The sequence below is a fragment of the Corvus cornix genome, chromosome 5, assembly GCF_000738735.6.
Source record: "Corvus cornix cornix isolate S_Up_H32 chromosome 5, ASM73873v5, whole genome shotgun sequence".
Lineage (NCBI taxonomy): Eukaryota > Metazoa > Chordata > Aves > Passeriformes > Corvidae > Corvus > Corvus cornix.
Window position 1 is genome coordinate 49,997,877 of NC_046335.1, and position 24,116 is coordinate 50,021,992.

Sequence of the window (24,116 nt, forward strand, 5' to 3'; positions counted from 1 at the left end):
TTCCAAGGCCAAACAGTTGTCTTTCCTGAAGGAGAACTGCTATGACTGCCCAGCTATGGAGAGGCTACGTGGCATCTGACTTAAAAATGCTATTTCTAAATCTGGCTGGTACCACTTCCAGAGTACACCTGATAATTGGTACTTAGGTAATGTGGATGTATCTGAGAAACAATGAAAGGAAAGGCAAAAGTTCTTGTGTTGGAGTTGCTCTTCAGTGTAAAGTGCTGGCCTGCATCAAAAATAGTGTGACCAGCAGGACTAGGGCAGTGATTATCCCCCTGGAGCCAGCACTGGTGAGATGGCACCTTGAATCCTGTGTCCAGTTCTGAGGCCCTCAGTTCAGGAAAGACATTGAGGTGCTGCAGCAAGTCCAGTGAAGGGCAACGAAGTTCGTGAAGGGTCTGAGGAGCAGCTGAGGGAGCTGGGCTTGTTTAGCCTGGAGAAAAGGAGGCTCAGGGGAGACCTTACTTCTCTCTACGATCACCTGAAAGGAGGTTGTAGCCAGGTGAGGGTGGGTCTCTTCTCTCAGGCAACCAGCGACAGGACAAGAGGAAATGGCCTCAAGTTGTGCCAGGGGAGGTTTAGGCTGGACATCAGGAATAATTTCTTCACTGAAAGTGTTGTCAAGCACTGGAACAGACTGCTCAGGGACGTGGTGGAATCGCCATCCCTGGAGGTGTTAAAGACACGACTGGACGTGGCACTGAGTGCCATGGTCTAGTTGACAGGGTGGTGTTCAGTCAAAGGTTGGACTCAGTGATCTTGGAAGTATTTTGCAACCTTAATGATTCTGTGACAGCAAAGGAAGGAATAGCACACTCAGTTTATATTCAGTGTGATAATATGAAGTCAGTGCCTATTTAACATGAAGGACCTTCGGAATACCTTTCAAAAATGAGATAGTGCTAAAAAGGATGGGCTTAAATTATTTTTTAAAATATGCAGAATAGCAGAAAAATTTTTGAGAGGAAGGAAATAATTTCCAAGTAAAGGCACAGACAGTTCTTACAGTTATCGTGACCCTGGTAGGCAGGCTTGATAAGAGTCTAAAATTCTTCACTAATCCACAGAATGAACCAAATCCTCTTTCCTATCTCAACTAGTAAGATTCATATTTGACCTACTGTCACATAGTATGTAATGTGATAGAGGTTGGTCAATCAAATGGAACCATGGAATCACAGAATGCCTTGGGTTGGAAGGGACCTTAAAGATATCTCATTCCAACATGATCTTGTTGGAACTGTAGGGTGTGGCACCTGCCTTTTGTTCAGACTAAGCAGGTTAATGCTCCTTTAGTTAGCAATGGATGAAACATCGACAAATGGTTACCCCAGGTCTAAACCCTGTGGCCAGTGAGTCACAGGTGCAATTGGGAGCAGTTTAATGTGACCTGTACGTGAAGGGGAAAGCAGCACAAACGCCATGGAACTGGTTTGCAGCAGGATCCCCGTCAGAAAGGCACTGTGCCTCTGTAAAGTATCGTTTATGTGAGTCACTAATTGCTCCAAGTACAGTGCTCTCCTGGCCAGGATCACCACAGGAGCCCAGCAGAGGATGTCGCCAGGAGACAAGACTGCAGGACAAAAAGTCTAAAATGCAATCTGAAAAGAAGGTGTATTTGGACAGACAGTCTGGAAAGGACCGTCGAGCTTTTGAGCAAAGTAGATTTCTTCTATTGATGCTCCATTCTGTGTTCAAAATTGGAGAAGAATTTGCTTATTGATTGTCAAAACTGGAATGGTATTAGAAAGGATGGATTTCTACATCTTATAACTGTCAGCCTGAAAAATTCCTGATGGCTTAGATCTCAAGGGTAGTAAGAACTCTGGTAATTTTTTTAATCTATGTAATTAAAGTCATGTCTGTGATGATTCTCCAGGAACACATTTTGTGTCAGCCTTCCAGGTCCCCATTTTGCTCATGTTGAAGTCACCTGCAAGGGCTTTCATTGACCTTCATGGTGCCAAGTCAAGATTTATCCAACAGAAAATGCTTAGAAGCTGAAATGGTGAAGTTTATCTACAACCACACAGAAAATATCACTGCCCACAGTGTATTTCTGACTAGTTTTTGATAATTCGTTTATATTGTATCTTCTAAACTGATGTGTCTTCTTTTCATGTGTCTTCTATGCTTCATTAAGTATTCATTAAGTTTTGTATTTCTTGGAATTTTCAGTGTGCTAAAAGTGCAGAATAAAATACCAATAGGCATAAACTGAATTCTTCACTTATGTTAAGTGTCCCCTGAGTGGACAGAATAAGAAGTTATTCTCTCTGGAGTTCTTCTACATCTACATTAAAAATAATATTACTGCATTTAAATGCCCATGACAACTTTTAATTTGATCTTACGAAAGGCCCATTGTCTAAACTTCGTATAAAATCCCACATGCAATACTTTTGGGCATACCCAAAGCATTTCGTTCTTTTGAAGCTATTGTGAAGGTCAAACCAAAATATTTGGTCTTTCTGAAACGTGTTGGTATGTCAGGAAGGTTGGAGTTGACAACAGGGAACTGTCCTTGCCGGCAAAGTAGTTTCTGAAGTGAAGTTAAGCAAAATTCTGTGGAGAGGAACCTGTTGTTCCAAACCACCGGGGTCGTGCACTGGCAAGCGATGAAGGTGTTCATCCCTGCAGCCAAGCCTCATGTGCTGGGGGCTCCCCGGCTTCCCCAGCATCACCGCTCGGCCCTGTCCCCGCCGCGTCCCGGCCCTTCCCCCGCTCCGGCGGCTGAGGAAGTCCATTGTGTCCGCGGCGCGGCTCCAGCCCCCCCGACGGACGTTTCTGGTGCGTTGTGCAAGTTCCCAGTCATGCCGAGCATTCTTGGGAAGATCGGGCGATAAGGGGAGGAAATGACGGAGAGTCACCCCAGCGCCACCCGGCCCCCGCGGCCCCGCCGCAGCCGCCCCCCGGCGGGCCGGGCTCCCTGCGCGGGCCGGGGCGCGGCGGGCACGGTGGGCGGGGGGCGGCGGCGGCGCGGGCTCAGGTGAGGCGGCCCCGGGGCCGGGCCCAGCGCAGCGCCCGCCCCGCCCCGCTCCGCCCCGCGCGGCCGGGCGGAAGTGAGCGCAGCGCGACGAGCGGGGGGAGCTGCCCGCAGCCTGGAGCGCTCCCGCCGGGAGCAGCAGGGACGAGGGGAAATGGTCGAGGTAGGCGCGGGGAGCCGCGGCGGTCGGGGCGAGCTGGGGGCTCTGCGCCGTCCCAGCCCCGCGCTGCCGGGGGCCGCTCGCTCCGTTCCCCGCCGTGCCTCGCTTCGCCCGCCCCTCCCGGGGGTCTCTGCGACCCTCGGGCGCTGCCCGCCGCCGGCGCGGCCTCGGCGCGGCCCAGGGCTGCCGGTGCTCCCCGCGCTGCCGGGCGGCACCTGCGAGCGGCGGGCCCGGGGCCGGGCAGCGCTGCCCGCGCGGCTCGTCCCGCTCCCGGAGCTGTGCGGGCTCCCCGAGCCGGGCGGCGGCGGCGCTGCCTGCGGGAAGTGCTTCCAGCCGGGAACTGCGTGTCTGGAGCGCTGGAGCGGCGCCGCTCGGGGCGCGGAGCCGTCCGGAGGAGTTGCCCGCGCTCCGCAGGTGCCAGAGGTGCATTTTGGACCCGGGGGTGAAGTCTCCGGGTGGCAGGAAGCTGTCACCGGCACGGAGCGGGGAGCCCGGGAGGTGCCCAGCATAGGGGGCACCTTGGCGGTCGCTGCAGAGACCCACCAGGTTTACAGTTCCTTTTTGTTCGTCCTCTTGTTGGCTTTGGAGTGGGTTCGCTCGCCCCGGGTTGGGGCGTTGCTGTGGTTCCAGAGAAGTTGGATATTTATAAAGCTGATCCCTAAGCAGCTCTGCTGTTTCCTCCGGGAGCTTTGCCGATATTTCTAGTGATACATGGAAGTTTGTGACTGCCTTGCTGTTCTTGGCTCGATCTAGTTTATTATTCTGTATCAACACAATAAAAAAGGTATACCTGCACCTTTGTTAGTACAAGTAACCTCCCACTTCAGCTATGCTGTTGTTGGAGAAATGATGTGGTAACAAGATGCAGTGAAAGGAAAAGCGTTTGGAAGAAAAGAGATTCTGGTGGTCTTTCTACTCATTTCTACTGTTACTTATTACAAGTCTGATACTGGAACATAACGCAGTTAAACTGAATTGGGGTAGAGGAGAGATGGACAGGTTTTAACTAATAACATTGCATGTTTATTGCAGATCTCTTCCCAAAGGGAACTGAAAATTTAAGAAAAAATGTCTGATGTTTGTACAAGATGTTGTGCAATACTTTCTTTGAATATAAGCTGTGCTCAGGAGTAGTAGTGATGAATGATTTATGAAGAATCCAATGGGGAAGCAGAAATGGGGCAGGGGAAATGAAATCAGACAAAAAAATATTTTTTTTATTTGGCTTTGTTGGCTTTGAAGGCAGTTGTGTGCTTCATTCTCCCAAAATTGAGGGTGAGCCTGTAAAAAACTTCCTTTATGTGTCTGGGGGGAAGAGAAGTTACTTAAATTGGCCTCATGCAGCACATTTACTGGAGGGGGAGAAAGGGATTATAAGTCCCACTAAATTCTGTTGGGGTTTTTTTGGGGTTGTGTTTGTTTTTTGTAAAAGCAAATTGAAGCAAAACTGGTAAGAATAAGGCGACAGTGAAAGAAAGTTGCATAGAAGATAAAGGCAGAGGGAGAAAACACAGGCAGAAGTGACAAATACTTGAAGTTAGATGTGGTCCCCTTTTGGGGAGGGGACCACAAATCAGACAAGTAATAGGCTACTTGCAGGTCCTTCTTAAATATTGTGCTGTATTTGAATGTTCTTTTACATTCCAATTTATTTTACATTATTTTACGTCCCTTAAAGATGCTTGCTTATAAAAAATACAAAGGAGATCTCAAGAAATATTTGAAATTTTGATTGATTTAATAAAATAGATTTATTTTAATTACAGTGCAGTAGTAATCCTGATTTAGATACTTGAGGTTCCTCTTTCCTTTGGGTATTACTGTCATCACTGAGAACTCAAAGGTTCACCAGTACATATAATCATTGTACTTAAATTGATAATTTAGTTGTTTTTATGTGATTTGAGTAGCTCTCTGTGTACTAACAAAGAAAATTGAATGCCTTAAATGGAAAATTATGCGTTTCAAAATGTTGAGTAAAAGAAAATACTTTCAGATTTTGTGTTCCTTTGTTTCTTACTTCTCAAACTAAGTTGAAACTGGTGATGTTTCTTAGAGCTGATGTTGTATTTACTGCCCAGCTGGAGACACTTGGATTAAAATGTTGTTTAAGAAATAAAAATGCTGAGGTGATGTTTTGGAGGGGGTTTTTTTTTGTTGCCTTAGGCTTTGATGTGGGACCAAAGCCCGACAGTATGGGGTTATGTAAAAAAAAAAATGCTAGGTTTGAATTTTATTATAGCAGGATTGCATGTTGTTTGTCTTTTGAATAATCTTAAGGCTGCCTTGTGGGAGTCTCAAAAATTGCAGTAAAGTAGCACTGGTGGGTAGGCCAGTGTAAGTCTAACACTGACATGACTAAAATTCATAAGATATAGTATGTGTTTTAAGGTCAGCCTTTATGACATTCCAGTAATGATCTTCCATATTTTTATTTTAGAAGTATTGCCTTTTAGTGTCTGTAGTTAGTACAGGAATAATTTGGTGTTTATTTATTTTTAGGATAATACAACAGGCTTAAAAATGAGAGAGTATTACACAAATGTATGTTGTTTGCTTTATGGATGTGTAACTGTGAAAACGTATTTTGTTCTATTTTAAGTAGAAGATGTGGATGTGTAATTAATTACCAGAACCCGGGTTCAGTCTTTATCAACAGTGGTCAATAAAATCAGTCATCTAATACAGCATCATCCAGCCCCTTTGTAGGCAAGGAGGTTGGTGTGATGTAAGTTTGTGAGAAGAATGATGATGTTGTTTCCATAATGGACAGGGAAGGAGGAAATGTTTCAAAGCGTGCCAGCAATGATAAAACTTACTTAAGCTATAAAAATTTTAGAATGAAATGCTTTCGTCACATTAAAAGAAGTTATGAGAAATATTACTTCAGTCTATAACTTTGTAGGAATGCAGCCTGAAAGTATTTCCTTAGATTAAGCTTATTCCAACTGATGGTCACTTCAGAGGGAAGAAATGGAAGTAGAGGGGGAAGGTATGTTTGCGTGTTTCATGTAACTTGTAATTTGAAGTTACATACAAAACATCACTTACAAAACCCAACCATAAGTTGCAGTGTGTAGTATATGAGGACACTTGTGGGGTTTGTGCTAGGGGAATGTCACTGGTTCAGATCTGGAGGCTGGTTAGTGCATCGTGACCCAGAGGAAATAATAGAGCTTGTAGGTTTCAATCTTGTAGTTGATGTTTGTAGAGGACTGATCACGATCAGGTCATCAATAACTGATCCAGTCTTCTGCTTAGGTTGTAGTCACAGCAGAAAAGCAGAGCGTGGTGACAGTGCTGAGTTACAAGGTGAGAGCTAGAAGTTTAACTGAGTTCAGCATTCATCTGAACAAATTCCTCATGAAAAAGTCCATCAAGAGTCTTAATCTTAGAGAAGTTACCTCAGGATTCAGGAAGTACTTGAGTGGCAAATTAGTGGAGACTAGAAGGGTATTTTGAGGAAGTGTTTGTGTTGGTTTAGCTTTTCCCTATTTGCATTTCCAAAGCCACCTTTAGAGACAAGATAAAGATGAGGTGAACCTTTGGTCTGAGTGTAGCCACCCTGTTCAGTTCTCTACCTGTGTACTGTAAAAAAAACAAGTCCAAACCAACCACATAATCGTTCAATCAATACATGTAATAAGCGTTTAGTATTTTCTGATGGATAAAGCATGGAGCTACACGGGAATGATGCATTTGGTCTGTCAGTTAGTAATCAGCAATTCTGCTTGATCTCCTATGAATGTGAGGTGTGTGACTAAGACGCATCTGCTGGTTATAACTGAAACTGTGCAAGTTTCCTGCCTGAGGGGAAACTCAGCTGCTGAATCAAATGGTGGAAATAATTTGGCTACTGCAGCAGAATTGCATTAGGGTAGACTGGTAGGGTGATGCTAATACAGTGATACAGAGTTAAGTCTGGGCCAGAGCTGAGGTGTCAGTGTTTCCTCTCCATGCATGTTTTTGATGATGGTTTGTTGAAGGTGTATATGGTGCACTGCTGCCCAGGGAGTAAAATAGGATCTCTGTGGGGGAGGGTTGTTTTCATCTCCTGTGTTAACAGCCACTGTACCTTGCACCATGAGCCTCCTGCATTTTGCTGTGTTTTCAATGTTTTGTGACATTAGGAGGATGTCTGCAGGGCTTACTTCAGGCACATAATTTGGGAAACAGTGGGATTTTAACACAGTCCTCTGTCTATGCTGCAGAATATTATAGTACTATATGGAAGGTGTTTGGGCATCTCTGTTGTGGTAATTAAAGCAGACAGCACAGATGTTTCTTTCCTCTCTCCCTGTTCTTCCTGCACTAGACACTTTCTATGGTTTGGATAAAATTGGCTATGCAGTTGTCTATCTTCTGTTTAGTACCACTGGGACTGGGATTAATGGAAGTACTAGTTTAGCTAAGTGCTCCAGGTAATTTGTCATGCTCTGCTGGGGTCAGGCCCCACTCTGCATGAATAACTAAGGCCCCTTCTAGTCTTAATTGTTCCATGAAAGTGATATTCCAGAATAAAATTCCTTTACAAGTCAAGAATTACTGCACCAATTATTCAGCTGGGGAATCAAAATATTTGGGACAGTGACCTTGCTTAAAGAATAGGAAAAAGCCTCCCCTTAAGCCAGCAGCTAATGTTGATTCTGTATGGAAGTTTGTATTGTGTGAGTGTTTTCAAGTATCCTTTGAAAAGTGGGATTGGTGGAGGGATTGGGAACGTCAGGGTGATGTGGAGAAAAGCACAATTTAAGAGGTGTCTGTAAAGCAAGGGAACCAGTAAAAAGTTTTTAAAGACAGCCTTTTGAAACAGGAGGAGTGGAATTGAAAGCATTATTCTGTAAGGAGAAACGTTGCAACAGAACTAAAATTCCTAGCCTTTGTCAAACAATGAGGGTAATAAGCTTGGCTGTAAGGCATGGAAAAAACTATCTTGGCCAAGTGCATCAGAATGAAACAGCCTGGGATGCCATCAGTTTCATTCTTGCTCTTTTCTGGTACCTGCATCCATAAAATACTGGGCAGGAGCAGAATAGCAGGATGCTCATAAAGAGCTGAGAACAGAATAGGGAGAAATACAGGGATGCAAAGTTTGGTGAGTAGTTCTGCAGCTGCTGAAACTGATGCCAAGTTTCCTGTTCATTTGTGTCTTCTGCTGATTGGCTTGAAGGACTTCTTGCCATGATTCAATCATTTAGAAAGATTATCCTGGTGATAAGTCTGCAGTGTCCAGTTATATGAGCGCACACTACAGTTTTCTTCTAGCTGTGACAGCCAGTGTTCTTGGCAGGGTCAGGTTTTTTGTTTTTATGACACTTACATGGAATTCAGTTGTTTTTGTGACCCCCATCTCTTTAACAGACTTAAATGGAATGGTGGTTAGGCTCAAAATTTGAGGGGAGGAGTATAATAGCAGAAATGTGCTGAGTAAGCTTGCAAACCTGCTGTACCAAACCTGCATAAATCCACATCTACTGATGGAAGGGCTTGCAGTGGCCAGTGGTGCAAATCATTGCAGGGGAGGAGTGTGGCAATGGGAAACATATGATCTGTAGGTATCTGTAGCTGCCCTCACTGAGATCTGGCTGGAACATCATGACAGATGCATCCATGCTCTGTCTCTCTAGAAACATTGATCAAAACCTGAGGATTCAAAGTTACAGCAGCTACAAAGTATGCTGTATCTATTAATGATCCTCTCTGCAGAGTGTCCTGGGTGAAAATTGATTTTAATATTTCATAAATTTTTATAAGCACTGAAACAGCTGAGGTTGGATTTTTCAAGGGATTTGTTGCTGATGTTGAAAGACCTTAAAGGCTGAGACTTCCTGTTCTAGTGCTAGAAACATCCTATTCTTGCCTAGCCCTCGAGATCAAAGGTTTTGTGATGAAATTGTACTTTTTTTAAACGTAAATGAAATTTCAAAATCAAAGTTAAGAGATGTGGTTCCTGCTTAGGTATTTATGATCTGAATGATTTGAACAAAACAAATGAAATTAGTGTTGGTTCAGGGTTTGTGCCCAGTTGAAGATTGCACCTGTATTTAAGCTAGTGAAGTTGCCTTTGAAGGTTCTGTAGATGTGAGCTGAAACAAAATGGATTCAGTTTTCTGGTTAACTGTGTTAATCTCATCTGTAAGGGGGCACTTGCTCATTTTGCTAAAATGACTGGATTAAAGAAGCTACTAAGTTTTCATTAAAAAGATGGTGTGATAGAACTGTATAGCTTTAACACTGACCTTTCAGAACTGTTTGTTATTGAGAAACCTCCAGTTTAAACCTAACAGTATTTTAAAAAAAATAACAGCCTTACTTCAAGAAGTCATGTCATGAGTACGTGTTCAGTTTTTTCTCAGTTTGTAGCAATCTGAATGCATCTGGCAGAGAGGGCTTCTGAACATCAAAGTTCTTGTGACTTTTTTCTTTCTTTCTTTCTTTTGCTAAGGAGTTTTCCTGCTGTGGCAAGTGTCTGGCTATGAATTCCTTTGCAGATGATTAGTATTTTCCACAGTATATTACTGCTGTCGTATTTTGCTAAGTTTTCCCTGGTTTCCCATAAAACTGCTACTGTCTCTGGTATGCGGGCAAGATTTGTTAATACTAAGTTAGCTATGATTCAGTATGAGGCAAATGCTTCAAATATTTTTATTTTTGTTCTATTTAATGGCAAAATAACCTCAAAGTTAGTTTGAAAATTGCACTTGTTTTGAGGAAGCACTGGCTACTGTATGCCAGACTGTTACTTTATAAGGAATGCAGGAAATGGCCTGACTTCTTATCATTGCTTCTGTATTTAGTGCATGGACTCCAGGGAGTTCATGTGCACTGATTTCTGATAGCTATAAAGTACTTCATATGAAGAAATTGCCAAATAATATGTTCTGTGCTTGCGTAGAACAAATTATAAATAGGACATTACAAGCCTTGGGTGTTTTTGAAAAGAAAGCTGTGCAGCTCATCTGAAGTAGAGAAAAATGTTAACATGTACATGAGCAGATGGTGAGATTACCTCTGCTTAAGGTAAAACGATTTATGTCTGATGAAGTCATCCCTTGCTCATTAAGATAGGAAACTAATTTAGATTTTGGGAGTCTTTGTCCTGGTAGAGACGTAATGTCCTGTATTGGTTCCCCGAAGCTTCTTACTAGAAAACTATAAATTCCTTATTGGAAAGAAAATTCTTCCTGGTTCCATTTTATGTATTTGCTAGACTAGTGCATATGTAATTTTTTTTTAATGTAAGCCTCTGTAAGTGAAAATCTGGTTTAAAATTCATTTCCATTCCATGTAGAGGCTTTGATCTGAAGGAGATGGTCAGGCATCTTGCAGGTTCTTGGTTCTTGATGATTAATAAGTTTTGTCGCTGCTTTTTTTTTTTTTTAAAAGAGTATTTTGCTCCTCTGACATAATGAATGATGTGCAATACTCAAAATTATATAACAATACACAGGTGCTTGAGTGATCAAATTTAGGCTCTAAACACATTTGTGTAAAATTGTTAACCTGGGGAGTATTGCTGTTACAGAAACTGGGCTAGGCCAGAGCCAAAAGGTCTCCAGACCCTTGTCTGATCACAACTGGTTGAATAGCTAAACTAAATATTGAAGTTAATGAAATCTGACTGCAAGAGGCAGATTACCCTTGGTCAGGGCTGTACATAAATTGTGTGGTTGAGGTTTTAGACCCACTTTTAAAGGACGCAGGTGAGGTACTGCTAGAGCAGTGGAAATGTGGCGACTTCACCCAAAGTATGAATGTGCCTTTTTAATTTCAAAATTAGGGGACAAGTAAGTGGTGTAGGGCATTGTTCTATCACTTCTGAATTTCTGTTACAATCTCTTCAATTGCTTCTGGCTTTCCTTTAAAAATAAATCAAATGTTTCTCACGTTCTCTGAGTGCTTGGCAGGAGGAGCACTCTTGAAGGTGAACAGATTGACAGCTGAAAACTGATTATTACTGTTACTTAAAATAGTGTGCAGCAGTTCAGATGAGAACAGTCCTAGCTCCATAAGGATCGCTTCTGGGTCTTCAGTGACCTCCAGTTGTTGCAAACTTCTGGTGAGTTCCTATGGCTCGGTCAGTAATGGTTCAGGATGCCAGGATTTGAACTGAAAGTTATTTTTTCTGAGTGTTTTGAGGAGTTCCGTGGTGATAGATGATCCTAATGGAATTTGCCCTTCTCTTTGTACATGTTGGAGAAGTTTAAATTCTGCTCACTCCCTGCCTTTGAACTTAGATGGCTGCAAAGTGAGAGGTTCAAAGTGAAGCTAAATTTATGTGGAAAAGTTAACTGATGCTTCATGGTTAGCATTTAAAAGGAGGTCTATCAGTATTTTAATCATGCTTATGCCTAGGAAGCTTTTACTCTGATGTGTTACGTGAATTTACTGCTTAGAACTGGCATGCAGGATAATTTCACCAAAACTATTGCAATTTTATCAGAATTTTTTATCAGTTTTTTAAATGTCAAACTGTTTGAAAAAAACCTGCAGTCTGCTTATAAAATTTGTCAGAAATTTATACACTGACTTTACAAGTTTGCCAAGGTCAGGACTTACATTTAATTTGATTGCTGTATTTATGTATGCTTATGAGGCTGTCTTGCAAAGACTATGGCTAAAATTCAATTTTTCAGATAATCACTTACAATAACCATCTGTCTCGAATGCTAGAAGTCACTGGATTTTTCAGTGCAAGAGTGCTGTCATACAGTGACAGAAATACAGCACTGTAACGTGAAATTGTAAAATAAACAAGCAGTTCTTGAGTGACTGGGATTCTCTAGGTGTTGTGAATGAAGGTGCTGTGGTAGCTGTGTGCCATGTTTCTGAGAGCTGAGGAATGTGTGTTTATCTGCAGCTGTGACTTCGTGGAACAGGGACTCTCCTTGTGAACAGGAGACTGCTTGGTGATATGGAGATCAAGGCCATCAAGTTCAGCAGAAAAATAAGGCTGCCTTTTTTTTTTTTTAATAGAGCTGGCTGTTGCTATATATAAATACTTTGAAGACTATATAATTTTTTTTGTCTCCTTTAGAAAAAATCACTTGTAATTATCAAGCAGCACCTGAATGCATTGATAATCTTCTAAGTTGTAGCCCAAGAAGTTCTGAATAGTCTCAGAAAGTATGATTCTGTTTTATTTTTTTGAATAAAGTTCAGGAAAAAGTCCTGCTGCTCTTTAGAATCCTTAGGCAGCAGCAAGACTGTGAAAACTCCAAAATGCACTTACCTCAGGCTGCTGCTTCTTGGAAAAGCCAAGTAGGATTTCTTGAGAGGACTTCGTAAGTCAGGGTGTTCTTGCTTCTAAAAATCTGACATAGCAGTTTTAACCAGCTGTAAGTTAATGAAGAGATTAAAGCAGGCTTAGCTTTCTAGACAGTCTGAGAAGGTGGTGTCGAGTATATGAGACTTCTCATTAGGGTATTATCTGTGGCTAGTAGGCTTAGACCATCTACAAAATATTCAGTATGTCTTCAGGAGAAGTTTTAGTATGATTGTCCTGCTAACAGGAGCATAGTAAATAATTGAAGGCCACAGCTGTGCTCTTAATGGGACCAGAGACCTTCATTGTCTACAAAGGAACCCAACAAAATAGTTTTGGGGTTTTTTAATTGATTCCCTGGTTGTGTTTTACGCTGAGCTCTGGAATAGGCAGCAGACAGGACAAGACTTCTTCCTAATGCAATATTTATGGCTTTAATGGGTGTTGAGCTCTGCAGCTTCATAACTGTACAGAAAAGGATCTGGTGTCTGGTTTTTTCTGTAGACTTTGACTGTTGAATATTTATATAATTATCCTGTGGAATGGATTCATACCTTTAACTTCCAAAGCTTCTTAAGACTTTATGCCCCAGGACTTGAGTTGTGTGATTTTTCAGAGTTTTATACTTTTGTTAGTCTGTCACTATTTCAGTCTTTCTGAAGACAGCCTCTTTTGTTTAAGTCTTGTCTTGCTAACTGTAATGTCATTTCTGGTTTAATCTTGCTTTGTGAAGGGTTTCACTTGGACTTGTCTTCAGACTGAGCTGAAATGTATAGAACCTCTTACAAAGATGTCTGGCCTTCACACTATAAGCCATTGAAATAAAGTAGATAAAACAAAAGCTTGGCCAGACTTAAAGAATTTAAAGAATTTGTTATAAATCTGTTAAGAATCTTGCTGTCTGTGTGGGGAGTCCACAGAAATACAGTCACTTTGTTTGAGGCACATCTCTGGTATAATTCACGGAGGGTAAAATCCCCAATCTAAAGTCCAAACCCTTCTAATGGGTGTGAATTGAAAAGGAACATAAAGAATTTTGAGTTATCTGCATTATTTGCTGCAGAGAGTTCTTAATTTGTAGATTGTTGCATGACTTAAACTCAGAATGATTTGCATTTATAAGGCTCATCTAGTTCAGTGAAACTGTGTTTTAATGAGGATTGCTGATTATGTAACCCTCCTGGCAGAAACTCATTATTCCTGATTTTTATCTTGCTGCTTGATGTGCATACTGGCTGTTGCTGGAAGACATCTTATCTCCTGGGCTCGGCTCTGACCCAGCTGTGTGCAAAAGCTGGAGCATAAAGTAGAAGGAATGCCGAAAAATAACACAGTTCTTGTGGTAATCTCTTGCAAAATTATTTTAATAAAGAGTCTGCATAGATATTGTAGTGAATATGGGAAGTTGTATCATAGTCCTAAACACAAGACTGGAATCAGAGAAATGTAAAATATCATTTTCTTGGTGGTGGCTTTAAGCAAAAGTGACCTTTTGGAGTTTCTTCCCTTACCTAGTAGTGAATGACACTTCCTTTGAAGGGCTGTTAAAGAGATTACTCAATGAGCAGCTGTACTTAAATAGCTTATTTTGCTTGTCCAAGAAATATCATTTCATAAGCATTATTTTTCTTGTTAAGAGGGTAAAGTACAATATTTTCCAAAGGAAGAGAGGTCCTTCAGTGTCATTATGACCATTATAATCATGGTACAGCAGTTTGAAAGGTCTGGTTTTGTGATCTGTTGAAGTAAGGTGGAAGTCCTCTTGATAATGTGCTTTATGGATGCTGTATTTGTATACTCTTTAGAATGACTTCTACTCCCAAGATTGCACCTGTGTAATTGCTCAAGTCTGAAAACCGCTACATACCTGAGGGTGGCTTTTGTGTGTCTTGGGTCTAGTGGTGCAGAAAGAAACCAAGTGCTTACTAGTACCAGTAGGTAGAGTAAGAAAAATAAATGGGTCTTGCGTACTTCAAAGACCGTGAATTTATTTGTGTGGCTTCTTTTTAAGTTTGGCACCCTCTCCCCTCCAAAAACATAAAAATTGGCCTCCTTAAAATTTTACATCGAGTTTCTGAAGGACATGTTCAACTTTGTCAGCTGGTGATGTGTGACTTTGTTGTAGTTGTGTAGTTGTCCACATATGATTGGTTGCACGTGTTTCTAATGTTTCATTTCGTTTTCAGGTCTGCTAAACCTGTTCTGAAGCCAAGAGTAGACAACCAGTGCAAGGGAAGCATTGCTGCTTTACATGGACATCTGCTCTTGCGGCATGGCCCAGATATCCAGCAGCAATGGATTCAAACAGCGCTCCTCACCTTCTCTGTCAGCCCCAAGGTCAAAAGATGTGGACAAAGAGGAGGCACTGCAGATGGAAGCTGAGGCATTAGCCAAGATGCAGAAAGAAAGAGGTGTAGCTGGTAATAAACAAACCTTTCATTCTTTAAGCAGTCCCAGACAAAAAGCACAGACTCATAACAAACAGGACCATGATCTCATGGTGTTTCCAGAGTCTGATGCCAAGAGCATGGAAGATAAACTAAGTACCATTGACATAGAGAAGCTTACTCATGCTGAACTAGAGAAACTGCTGCTGGATGACAATTTTGAATCTAGTAAAGTACCTACGTTACCAGCAAGTCCTATTTTGAGCCCCTCTGTGTCTTCACAATTTTATCTTGGGTCCGTGGGTCAGAGGAGACAGTGGACACCTGGGATACCAGCACCTGTGACATGCACTTTACCTCCTATTTACACCTCAGCTTCTTATACAAAACAGACTGGTGTATTTCAGAATGGATTCCATCCAAGTATGTCGTCCTATCCCTCTAGAGAGCCTATTTATCTTGGTCTTCCAAGACAGTCACAATACGTTTCATACCCAGTGGCAGCTACCATACCTTTCCATCCACACGGAGGCCTACCTTTATACCCTCCAGTACTCACACCAGAAATGGCAAAAGTATTTGACAAAATTGCAAGCACTTCGGAATTCCTGAGAAATGGGAAGTCGAGTGCAGACCTAGAAATGACTGCCATAAAGTCTGCAGTCTCCAGCCTGCCAGCCTCGGATAGCTGTGGGGATGTCAGTAAATTCGACTGGTTGGATTTGGATCCTCTGAGTAAACCAAAAGTGGATGCTGTGGAGACTTTAAACAAGGCAGAGGATGATGGAGAGAGGGCTTCAAGTATGACTGCTGAAGATCCATGGGATGCTGTTCTGTTAGAAGAAAAGCTGTTACTGACTTGTCATCTGGAAAGAAAAGTTAACGGGAAATCTTCTGGAGCAACAGTCACAAGGAGTCAGTCCTTAAACATGAGAACAACTCAGCTTGCAAAGTTACAGGGCCAAACATCGCAGGTATGGAAATCTCTATCTTTAAATTGCAGTGTAACAGTAAAGATTAATCACAGTGTTTAAAGGCACTTTGAGGTCTGTTGTTTATTTTATGTATATTACTTGGCTTGAGCAGTGTCCAAATAATGTGATGTTATGGCATATGTATTAGTGCTATTCAGAAAATAGAACATTACTACTGAATTATCTCTCAAAATTCCTCTGCCCTTGTGTAATCCTTCCACATTTACTGAGGAAATTGCTGTTTTTCAACTCAACACTCCCATAAGAAATAGCAATAATGTTCAGTACAATTAAGTGTCTAAATCATATTGATAAATATTACAATATTATGAGCAGTTCGCATGATACTGTGAAATAAAAAGGTGGTGAGCTAAGCACTGAAAGTTTTATCTTGCCTTTTACAAGACTATAATTCTCTTTTGTATGTAGAAAGCTTTCCTTCTGTGTAGGAATGCTGGACAGAACATTTTGGTTATACTGAGTGATGGGTGCCTGAGTGATGGGATGGCTGCTGAGTCAGAAATACTGTACCACGCAAAACCTCTTTGTGTGATGTTTCTTTTATCAGGCAGGGCAAAAAGATATTTAAGAGATTTCTTCTCTAGGATCAGGATCACTTTAATGAAACATTCAAGACCAAGCTCTCAACAAGGGCTTTAGTTATGACTCTCATATCTTTGGACGTGGAGTATATGCAGTTTGTGTCAAAACTAAACTGTGCAGCAGGTGATCAATACTGTCTCAGTCTCATCTGGTTAATCATGCCCCATTAGGGCATCCTACTTTTTCCCAAATCCAGTAAAAGACTGTAGGTTATTTAACTTTGCTTATATTTTTAATTATTTCTGTGATAATTCCATCATAAATATAAGACATGTTTTAAAATGTTAGTCGGCTCACTAGAAAGGGGATATGAATATTTCTGGGTTTTGGGGGTTTTTGTGGTAGATTACAAAGACTGAAAGAGAAGTGGAAAAGTTTTCAGTGGAAAAGCCAGCAACCTGGCAAGGGTGATAATGGCCAAAAACATTGTGTTTGTAGAAACTGGCTAGAGAGTGGGAAGTAAACAATTTGTTTGCTTTGGAGACTTTGTTTTACAGCTGTTTTAAATCTTAGGTATTGTCTTGCTAGGTGTTTTTAATAGGCTAGGGACCTGGCATAAAAAACCAACGGTATCACTCACGGATATTTTCTAAATAACTCCTTAATTCTTCTCTCCCCATCCCCAAACTGGAGGAGGGTTTTTCACTGAAACAGTAATGTTTACTAGAATGTGGCCTAAAAGATTGTCTAGATTTCTGAAGTGAAATTTTTGGCCCCTCATTTGAAGGATGTCCTGTTTTTTCTGCGTTATGTGTCAGTATTCTGGCAGAAGTTCGATAGAAGGCCAGTGGAGAAGGAATAAAAACCACCCTGAAACCCAAAAAAATCCATTTGTCTCTAGTTTTGTGCCATGTGTGCAGATCTTGAGTCTGACTTTATTTTGTTTCCCCACTGTGATACATTAGCTCTGTTATTTCCTAGGATTTGGAGAGGCATGTAAATTTGGGCTCTACAGCAGTTTGCTTCTCAGTTTGTTGTGTCATCTGGTGATGCGTTTGTCAGTTTTTCAGTGGTAGTTGATTGGTTGTAATGTAACTCCTGACTAATAATTAGGCTACGTTGGATCAGTGCTTCTCAGGTGGTGTCTGTAGGAAGTAATGTTTGACTGTTGTGAATGAATCTTTATACATTCCAGGTTTTTTTTCAAGAATGTAGGATTCTTTCCTGTTCATAAGGTCCAGTCTCCTGCTATTTGCATGTCATGTATTGACTGATTCATAAATAAAGTTCAAGCTCTGCCTTCACGTGTGGTCTTTTCTTCCTGTCACTTCTGATTTAAAGGCTGTTCCAGCTCCTCCTCATCAGTCATCTGCTTTTCAGCAGAACACATTTGTAACTAACTCTTAGCAAATGTTCTTCTTTCAGGATGGAACAGCAGGTACTTAAGAGGAAAGAATTGTTTGGATATTTACCTCAATATGTTACAAGAGACAGTGACTTTCTGTCAGCTTTCACTGCAAGTTCTGTGTGAGAGCTTCTCTTTCTTTCTTCTTTTTTTTGAAGATGACTTATGAGGATTTTAGCTCTCTATGTGAGACCACAGTGTACCACGTGTACCTCAGCATGAATAAACCCTCATTACAGGCAGGGGCATCCTGCTTGCTACTCTTTTATTGCATTTACTTTATTTGTGATGGCATCACAACATCAATCCTATCATCAGTTAATAGACCTGATTTGCTTAAGTCACCACCTTTTTCATCAAGGTCTTAGTTTACAGCAGATGTCTGCAGCGAATGCCCAATTGAAGATTTGAGATTCACTTTCCACTTGTGCTCCTCCAGTCTTGTTTTGGCATCACGCTCCAGTGCTAGTCTGTATTATGAAGGTAGCTGATGATACAAGACTGTAAGTTATCAGTGTTGCTTCTGCTGAGTTATTAAAGCAGAAAATAAATAGATTTAAAGATGAGTCCCTCAACTGGATATCCTTGCAACATAACCTGGGTAGTCTTTCTTTTGCCTATCCTGTACTTCTACTTTTTTTTCTAGCTGAAATAATTTTTTACGTAGTATAGAAGGAAGCTGAGTTTTGTATCCTCTATTTTTGGCAGTTCTCTTGTACTTAACCCAATCTACCCTGGGTTTACTTCTAAGTATATTCTTAAGTCTTGCATCTTAACAAGTCTGGATCATTCCCTCCAACCCTTCCTGAAAAACTCAGTCTCTGCCCCTTTAAACAAAAATACATGTATTTTGAGTCAATCAAAAATACACTGTGATTCTATCAAAATTTTTGGCTGTTTAATCCCTGAGTCAATAGATTGCTTTGTTTTAATGAAGTATCTATTTCCATCTATTCATGTTTTTGTCTATTTGATGCGTATATTCATATTTGAAGTAGCTATACATTAAATATTCCCATTTAAATACTTCAGTATTTGTCACTCATTTCTGAAAGCAGAGGCAAAAATCATCATTTTGTCCTCTTTTATGTGTTGTTTTCTCTTGCTTTCCACAGAGCTGCTGAGTTTTGTGACTTTGTATACTCATGGAATTTTATTTAACTTGACTTTTGTTAGTTTCTTGGGGTTTGGGTTTGTTCGTCATTGTTCAGAGTAATTGTATTTACAGACCGCTTCTATTTTTGCAGCCTGTGCTGACATGAATTATTTATCTCAATTGGCCTGAAGTCCTTTCTTTCAAGTTATTTCCTGTTTGACTGATAGCTTTTGCACCTCCTAGATTGGCCCATCTGGAAGTTAAAGAAATTAAAATTCTACTTGTTGCTTGAAACCCATCTGAGTCCAGTGGGTTTTAAATGAGTTTTAAATGGGTTTTTCAGAGCTTGTTGTCTTGAAATTATTTTCCCCAAAGTGATCAAAAATTAATATTGAAGTTCAACTAAAAAATAAGGTGTTTGATGATCTTAGTTTTCTATCAGGAGGTCTTTTTCATCGTTACATATTTGTAATAACATGAGGTTTCTCTCCTTAGCCAAGTGTGACCCTGAGGTCAACCACAGATAACCAAATCTTTTTTTTTCTTTGCTCATTAGATCAGAATTTATTGTTTGCCCTGGCTAAGCTTGCATGTGTTGACCTGCCTTGTTAGTTCCCTAAACTTTGAGTTTAACAGTTGAATAAATTTTACTGTAAGTAATTCAGAAGTGTCACATAGTGGCATAAAGTGGTGATGTGTGTGACTTTATTTGAAGTAGGCCCCTTGTGTAGTGCTTTTATCCTGTGGTTGCACAGTGCATTGTGTACCTATCTGTAGTATTCCTTGAAGAGTTTCTAAATGGAATTTAACATTTGCAGAGGCAGCTTGGTGATTTGCAATGACCGAGTTTTGTGTTGAGTGCCAACCAGCAGTTGGTTAACCTTCATCAGAGGCGTTTGCCTCTCCCTGGGTATGTTCCCTTCCTGTTTCCTTGTGATTCTTGGTATTGTTCTGCAATTGGTTAGAGAGTGTGTTTACTAGGTACAGTTGCACAGGTTAGCAGGTCTTGTGAGGTTGCCCAGTATTTTTATGTGATAGAACTTGCTGAGATGTTACAATAGAAGAACCTTTTTGATTTAAGGTATTATGCATACTCCTGCAGCTCATTTCAAGTTTTGTGGCTTTATAGCTTCCTGCTCTAATTGTCTCCTGTGGTATGGCTGATCCTCAATTACACAGAATTTGTCCTTTTGACTGACCAATATTTTCGCTGAAATAATTAAGTTTAAATGCAATTCAAGTGGCAATTAGAGGTTGTATCTCTTCCAAGTTTATGCTGTAGTGCTTAAACAAGTTGATTTGAAGGGAAAAAAGGAAAAGACCTGACAGTATGTGGCTCTCTCAGATGTGACCCCTTTTCTGAGAGTCTAATTTAACTATATTGTCTGATATGCTCTAATGAAATTAGCTGACTACTTTGGCTAATAATAAATAACCCACATACTAGTTAAGTAGTTAATCACTGCCTCAAATATGAATAAATTGTGGTGATTTTCAGAAGAACTGTAGTGCAGTCTGCTTTGTTCCTAGACTTGTGGTTGGATTAAAGGTTTCTTTAAGCATTGTAAAATCTTTGGATGAAAAATGTAACTGGTCATGTAAGTTATTCCAGGGAGTATCTGGCAGGAGCTTCATGAATCCTTCAGGCTAGTGGTGGCTGTTAGACTATGGGCAACTGAGTTCCACTGGTTATTCCAACTTCTCTCTGCTTTTTGCTCACTCCAGCATTTGTATGGATGTATTGTGAGTTGGATCAGAAAATAGATACAGGTTTAAAACCTGCTGTAGCTCTGTGTTTGTTGTTTTGGTTTTGTTGGTTTTTTAAGTTTATTAGATTTTGCTGTTTGAAACTGCAGCTTTCTTTTAGCAGTTGTTTCTTGGATTGGATACTTGAAAGATTGTGGTGTACAGTTTTGAGAGGTGATGGGAGCATTTGGCATAAGGGATTAAAACAGCAGTAAGTTGATTCCTTGAGTTCTAAGTTTCATGTTCTGAATGCTACTTCCTTCCAGTGTTCAGCTTGTATTTTCCTGCTTTGTAGGAAGAGATAATCATAGGCACCAGTGATATGTAGTGGTTCTTTCTGGAACCACATTGAAGTCTGAGTTGCAGAACTGGAGGAAAAATACATTTTTCTTCCATCTGTGGTTCAGCTGAATTTAGCCAAATCTGAATGTAAGAGGTCACTGCTGAAAGCTCAGGAACTGCTTGCAACTTAATCTTAGCTGGTAATGATGCTGGCAAATAAATTACCTGCTGTCAAGGAGTCACTGCTCCAGTGAATCTTTACTTTTCAAGTTATACATGTTTTTCTCCATATAAAAGTAGACATAAAACTAGTGGTAAATCTCAGACTCATGAAAATCTGTCACCTACATGTGGCTTTGCTGGCGTTAGGAATACGTTTGCAGCTATTTAAATTCCGTATTATCTTTGAGTTGCAGAAAGACAATGGGACCACTGGCACGCTGACAGAAAACGTGCTTCTCCAAGCAATTGAAGGGCAGAATCAAGAACTGTCAGCTTTTTCTGAAGCAGTTACAAAGTAAGAAATGACTGAATATGAATTAACTTTCAGAGGAGGGAAAAAAAAGCTAAATGATTAATTTTCAGTTAGCTTGACAGGAACAGCCCTACATTTTTTTTTGCTTGATGGGACAGATTTCAGTATGTATCCTTTTTCCTTTTCTTATCTCAGTTTTTCCTGGTTTTGTCCTGGTTTGTTTATTTTTTTTCAAGAATGCAACAGAATTGTTAAGATCTTCAGTACTAATATTATTGTATTACCATATTTCCTCTTTCTTATTTTGGTCCTGTGACTTTCACTTTTCCTTGTTTCTCTAATACCTTTTTATCCTCAAAGTATTTTTCTGTATCTCCTTGGCTTTTTATTACCATTTCTTTTGAAAGAATTTGAAGTCTTTTTTTTTTTCTTGTTACCTGAGGCACCTCACAAAATCCTGTCACTCAGTGACTTTCCAACCTTTTAATGCTTTTATTTTTGTTGCTTCCACAACTGTACTTCTGTAAGGTAAAACCTTTAAATGTATCCCTGCCTTGATCAGATAGTGAAGCTCCTTAAAGGTCATGTGGTTTTTTTTCCTTACTGCCACAATTTAATGAGAGAATGTTTTCTTCTTAGAGAAGACAAACTGCTCTTGCCTTTTTTCCTTTTAACATCAAAATCCAAGACATAGTGGAGGAAATAGAGATCTTTGAATCTTAAGGATAGCATCTATTTTTTTTTAAGCAGGAATGTTTATGAAATGAAAAGGAAACTCAACAAAAACAATGAAAATTCATATATATGTGAAACTTACTATTGAAAAACATTAAGACAAAGCTCACATAGAATAGGCTTGTTGTAACACTTTCTGGTTATATCTGATTGTTGTCCTTCGTTTCAAGACCCAGTTTTTTAAATAGTGATGGACTTAAGACTGGACAACTCTTGCTGAAGGATTCGGGGGTTTTTCCATTCTTGCGATTGTCCAGAATAAAGATGATGAAATAAGTAATCCTTTTAGAGCAGTTCTGTTCTTAATCTCCTATAATATTACTTTAGCATTGGCAAAAGTTTAAGGTTAAATTATTTTATCTGTGTTAGATAGCAGAAAATAAAAAGCAGCTTTCCAAGTAGGTAAATGTTTTATACTGTTTGTGTCCTAAATAAAAACCTTTACCTCCATTGAGGCCTCTTCCTCACCTTCCACAGCTTAGAATAGCTACCTTCTGCATCATATCTAAGTTCAGATTAGACTTCTAAAAGTTGAAACATGTGAAGAGTTTTGTTTTTTGTTTTTTTTTTTTTTTTAACTTAATTTTTAGAAAATACTGTGGATTACCGTTTTAAAAACTGTTTTAGAGCTTAGTTTCTGCAGAAGCTGGCTATGTCCTGTAAGAATTGACCTATTAAATATTTTAAGCTATGTAGAAAACCTCCCTAATTATATGCTAGGATTTTTTTCCTGTCTAACTACTACTTGTATAATTATTGTGGGCAATGTTCTGTTGAGAGTAGAAAAATTAAATGGTGCTTTGCACATGCAATTGAGGTAGAGAGCCAAAGGTAGTCCTTACTGTTCTGCCTTGTGGTTATTACCATGTTATTTTGCTTTAGTCTTAGACTTCTCCATTGCAATGTTTCATAAACCTTCTCTGCTTCCAGATTGAGGACCAAGTTTCCTTATACTGATCAGCAAACAAACCCAGGCTTTGTGCTGAGTCCAATCATGCTGCAAAGAAATATAAGTGGGGAGAGTGCCAGTATCAAGGTTTCAATAGAAATCGAAGAATTCCAGCAACCAGTAACTTTTACATGCGATGGTATGTTCCTGCTTCTTAAATTGGAGTTTGCTTGTTAAAGACTATACGCTCAGCCTAGGCCAAGGCCTTTCAGTTTTTGTAATCCCTGGGTCTCAGGGGCATGGGTTGTTTGTGGGAAATGTGGAAAAGGTAACTGAGGAAAGGCCTAGTTCTGGGTCAGCGCCTCCAGAAAATACTTAGAAGTTGACAAAGTGAAATACTGACTGTAAAAAAGGAAAGCACAGCAAACCAGAAGCACTGTTCTGTCCATAGCTGGATAGAATAAAACAGTTGTTTAAAAGCTTTTACTTTATAGTTATTGAGGGGACAATGACACCAGGACTGAGATTTTTAATGTTTAATTTAATTTTTCATTTCAACACACTAACATATTTTAAAATAAATTTTTGTAAGCTATCTAAAAGTTCAGACAAACTGCTGCCGGAAAAGAGGGATAAACATTAGAAGTATCTATTACTTGCATTCAGTGCATGCTTATGAACACAAACACTAAAATAACACCGTTGGATGTGCCACAACTGGCTGTCCCAGTTTTGTGGGTAACCAGGAATATTGGTCTGGGGTGGACCTTTGAGGTTTGCCTTGTTGTGCTACATAAATTCATGTCCTCTGCGCAATCTTGACTGCACAGTGGTTGTATTGAAACTGCATGCTGTCAACTTTTGGCAGTTCTGGGTGATGAAATAACTGGTAATAAACTTTTTTGCCTCTATACTTCTGGAATTCCTTATCACTTGTGAGGGTAATTATTTGGATCTCAGCTTGTATTAGTGTAGATGCTTTAGAGCTGGTTGTACTCAAAAGATCTGGAGTTGTTTTATTACTCGCATAAACTTGCTGCTCTATTGGAAAAACAAGCTCTCAGTGCATCAGTGTTTTCATTCTATATTAATTTGCTGGTCCTTACATTTATTCTGTGGTGACTTCATAATCTTTTGTTAAGAAATGAGGTGGATTTTAAGTATAGCCTG

The 24,116-nt window shown here is 40.2% G+C and overlaps 1 protein-coding gene across 2 annotated transcripts in view; it reads left to right on the forward strand.

The window, feature by feature from the left end:
* Positions 1-3,047: 3,047 nt before the first annotated feature.
* The window catches only part of PIK3C2A (phosphatidylinositol-4-phosphate 3-kinase catalytic subunit type 2 alpha), a 50,808-nt gene continuing 29,739 nt past the window's right edge, over positions 3,048-24,116 (forward strand). Inside the window, exons 1-4 of one of the 2 annotated variants that reach the window (XM_039552247.1) lie at positions 3,048-3,152; positions 14,601-15,775; positions 21,258-21,364; positions 22,988-23,145. In XM_039552247.1, the coding sequence (XP_039408181.1) occupies positions 14,666-15,775; positions 21,258-21,364; positions 22,988-23,145 (1,375 nt within the window). In that variant the 5' untranslated portion in view covers positions 3,048-3,152; positions 14,601-14,665. The remainder of the gene's footprint in view (positions 3,153-14,600; positions 15,776-21,257; positions 21,365-22,987; positions 23,146-24,116) is intronic. The other variant, XM_039552248.1, reaches the window with a different exon arrangement.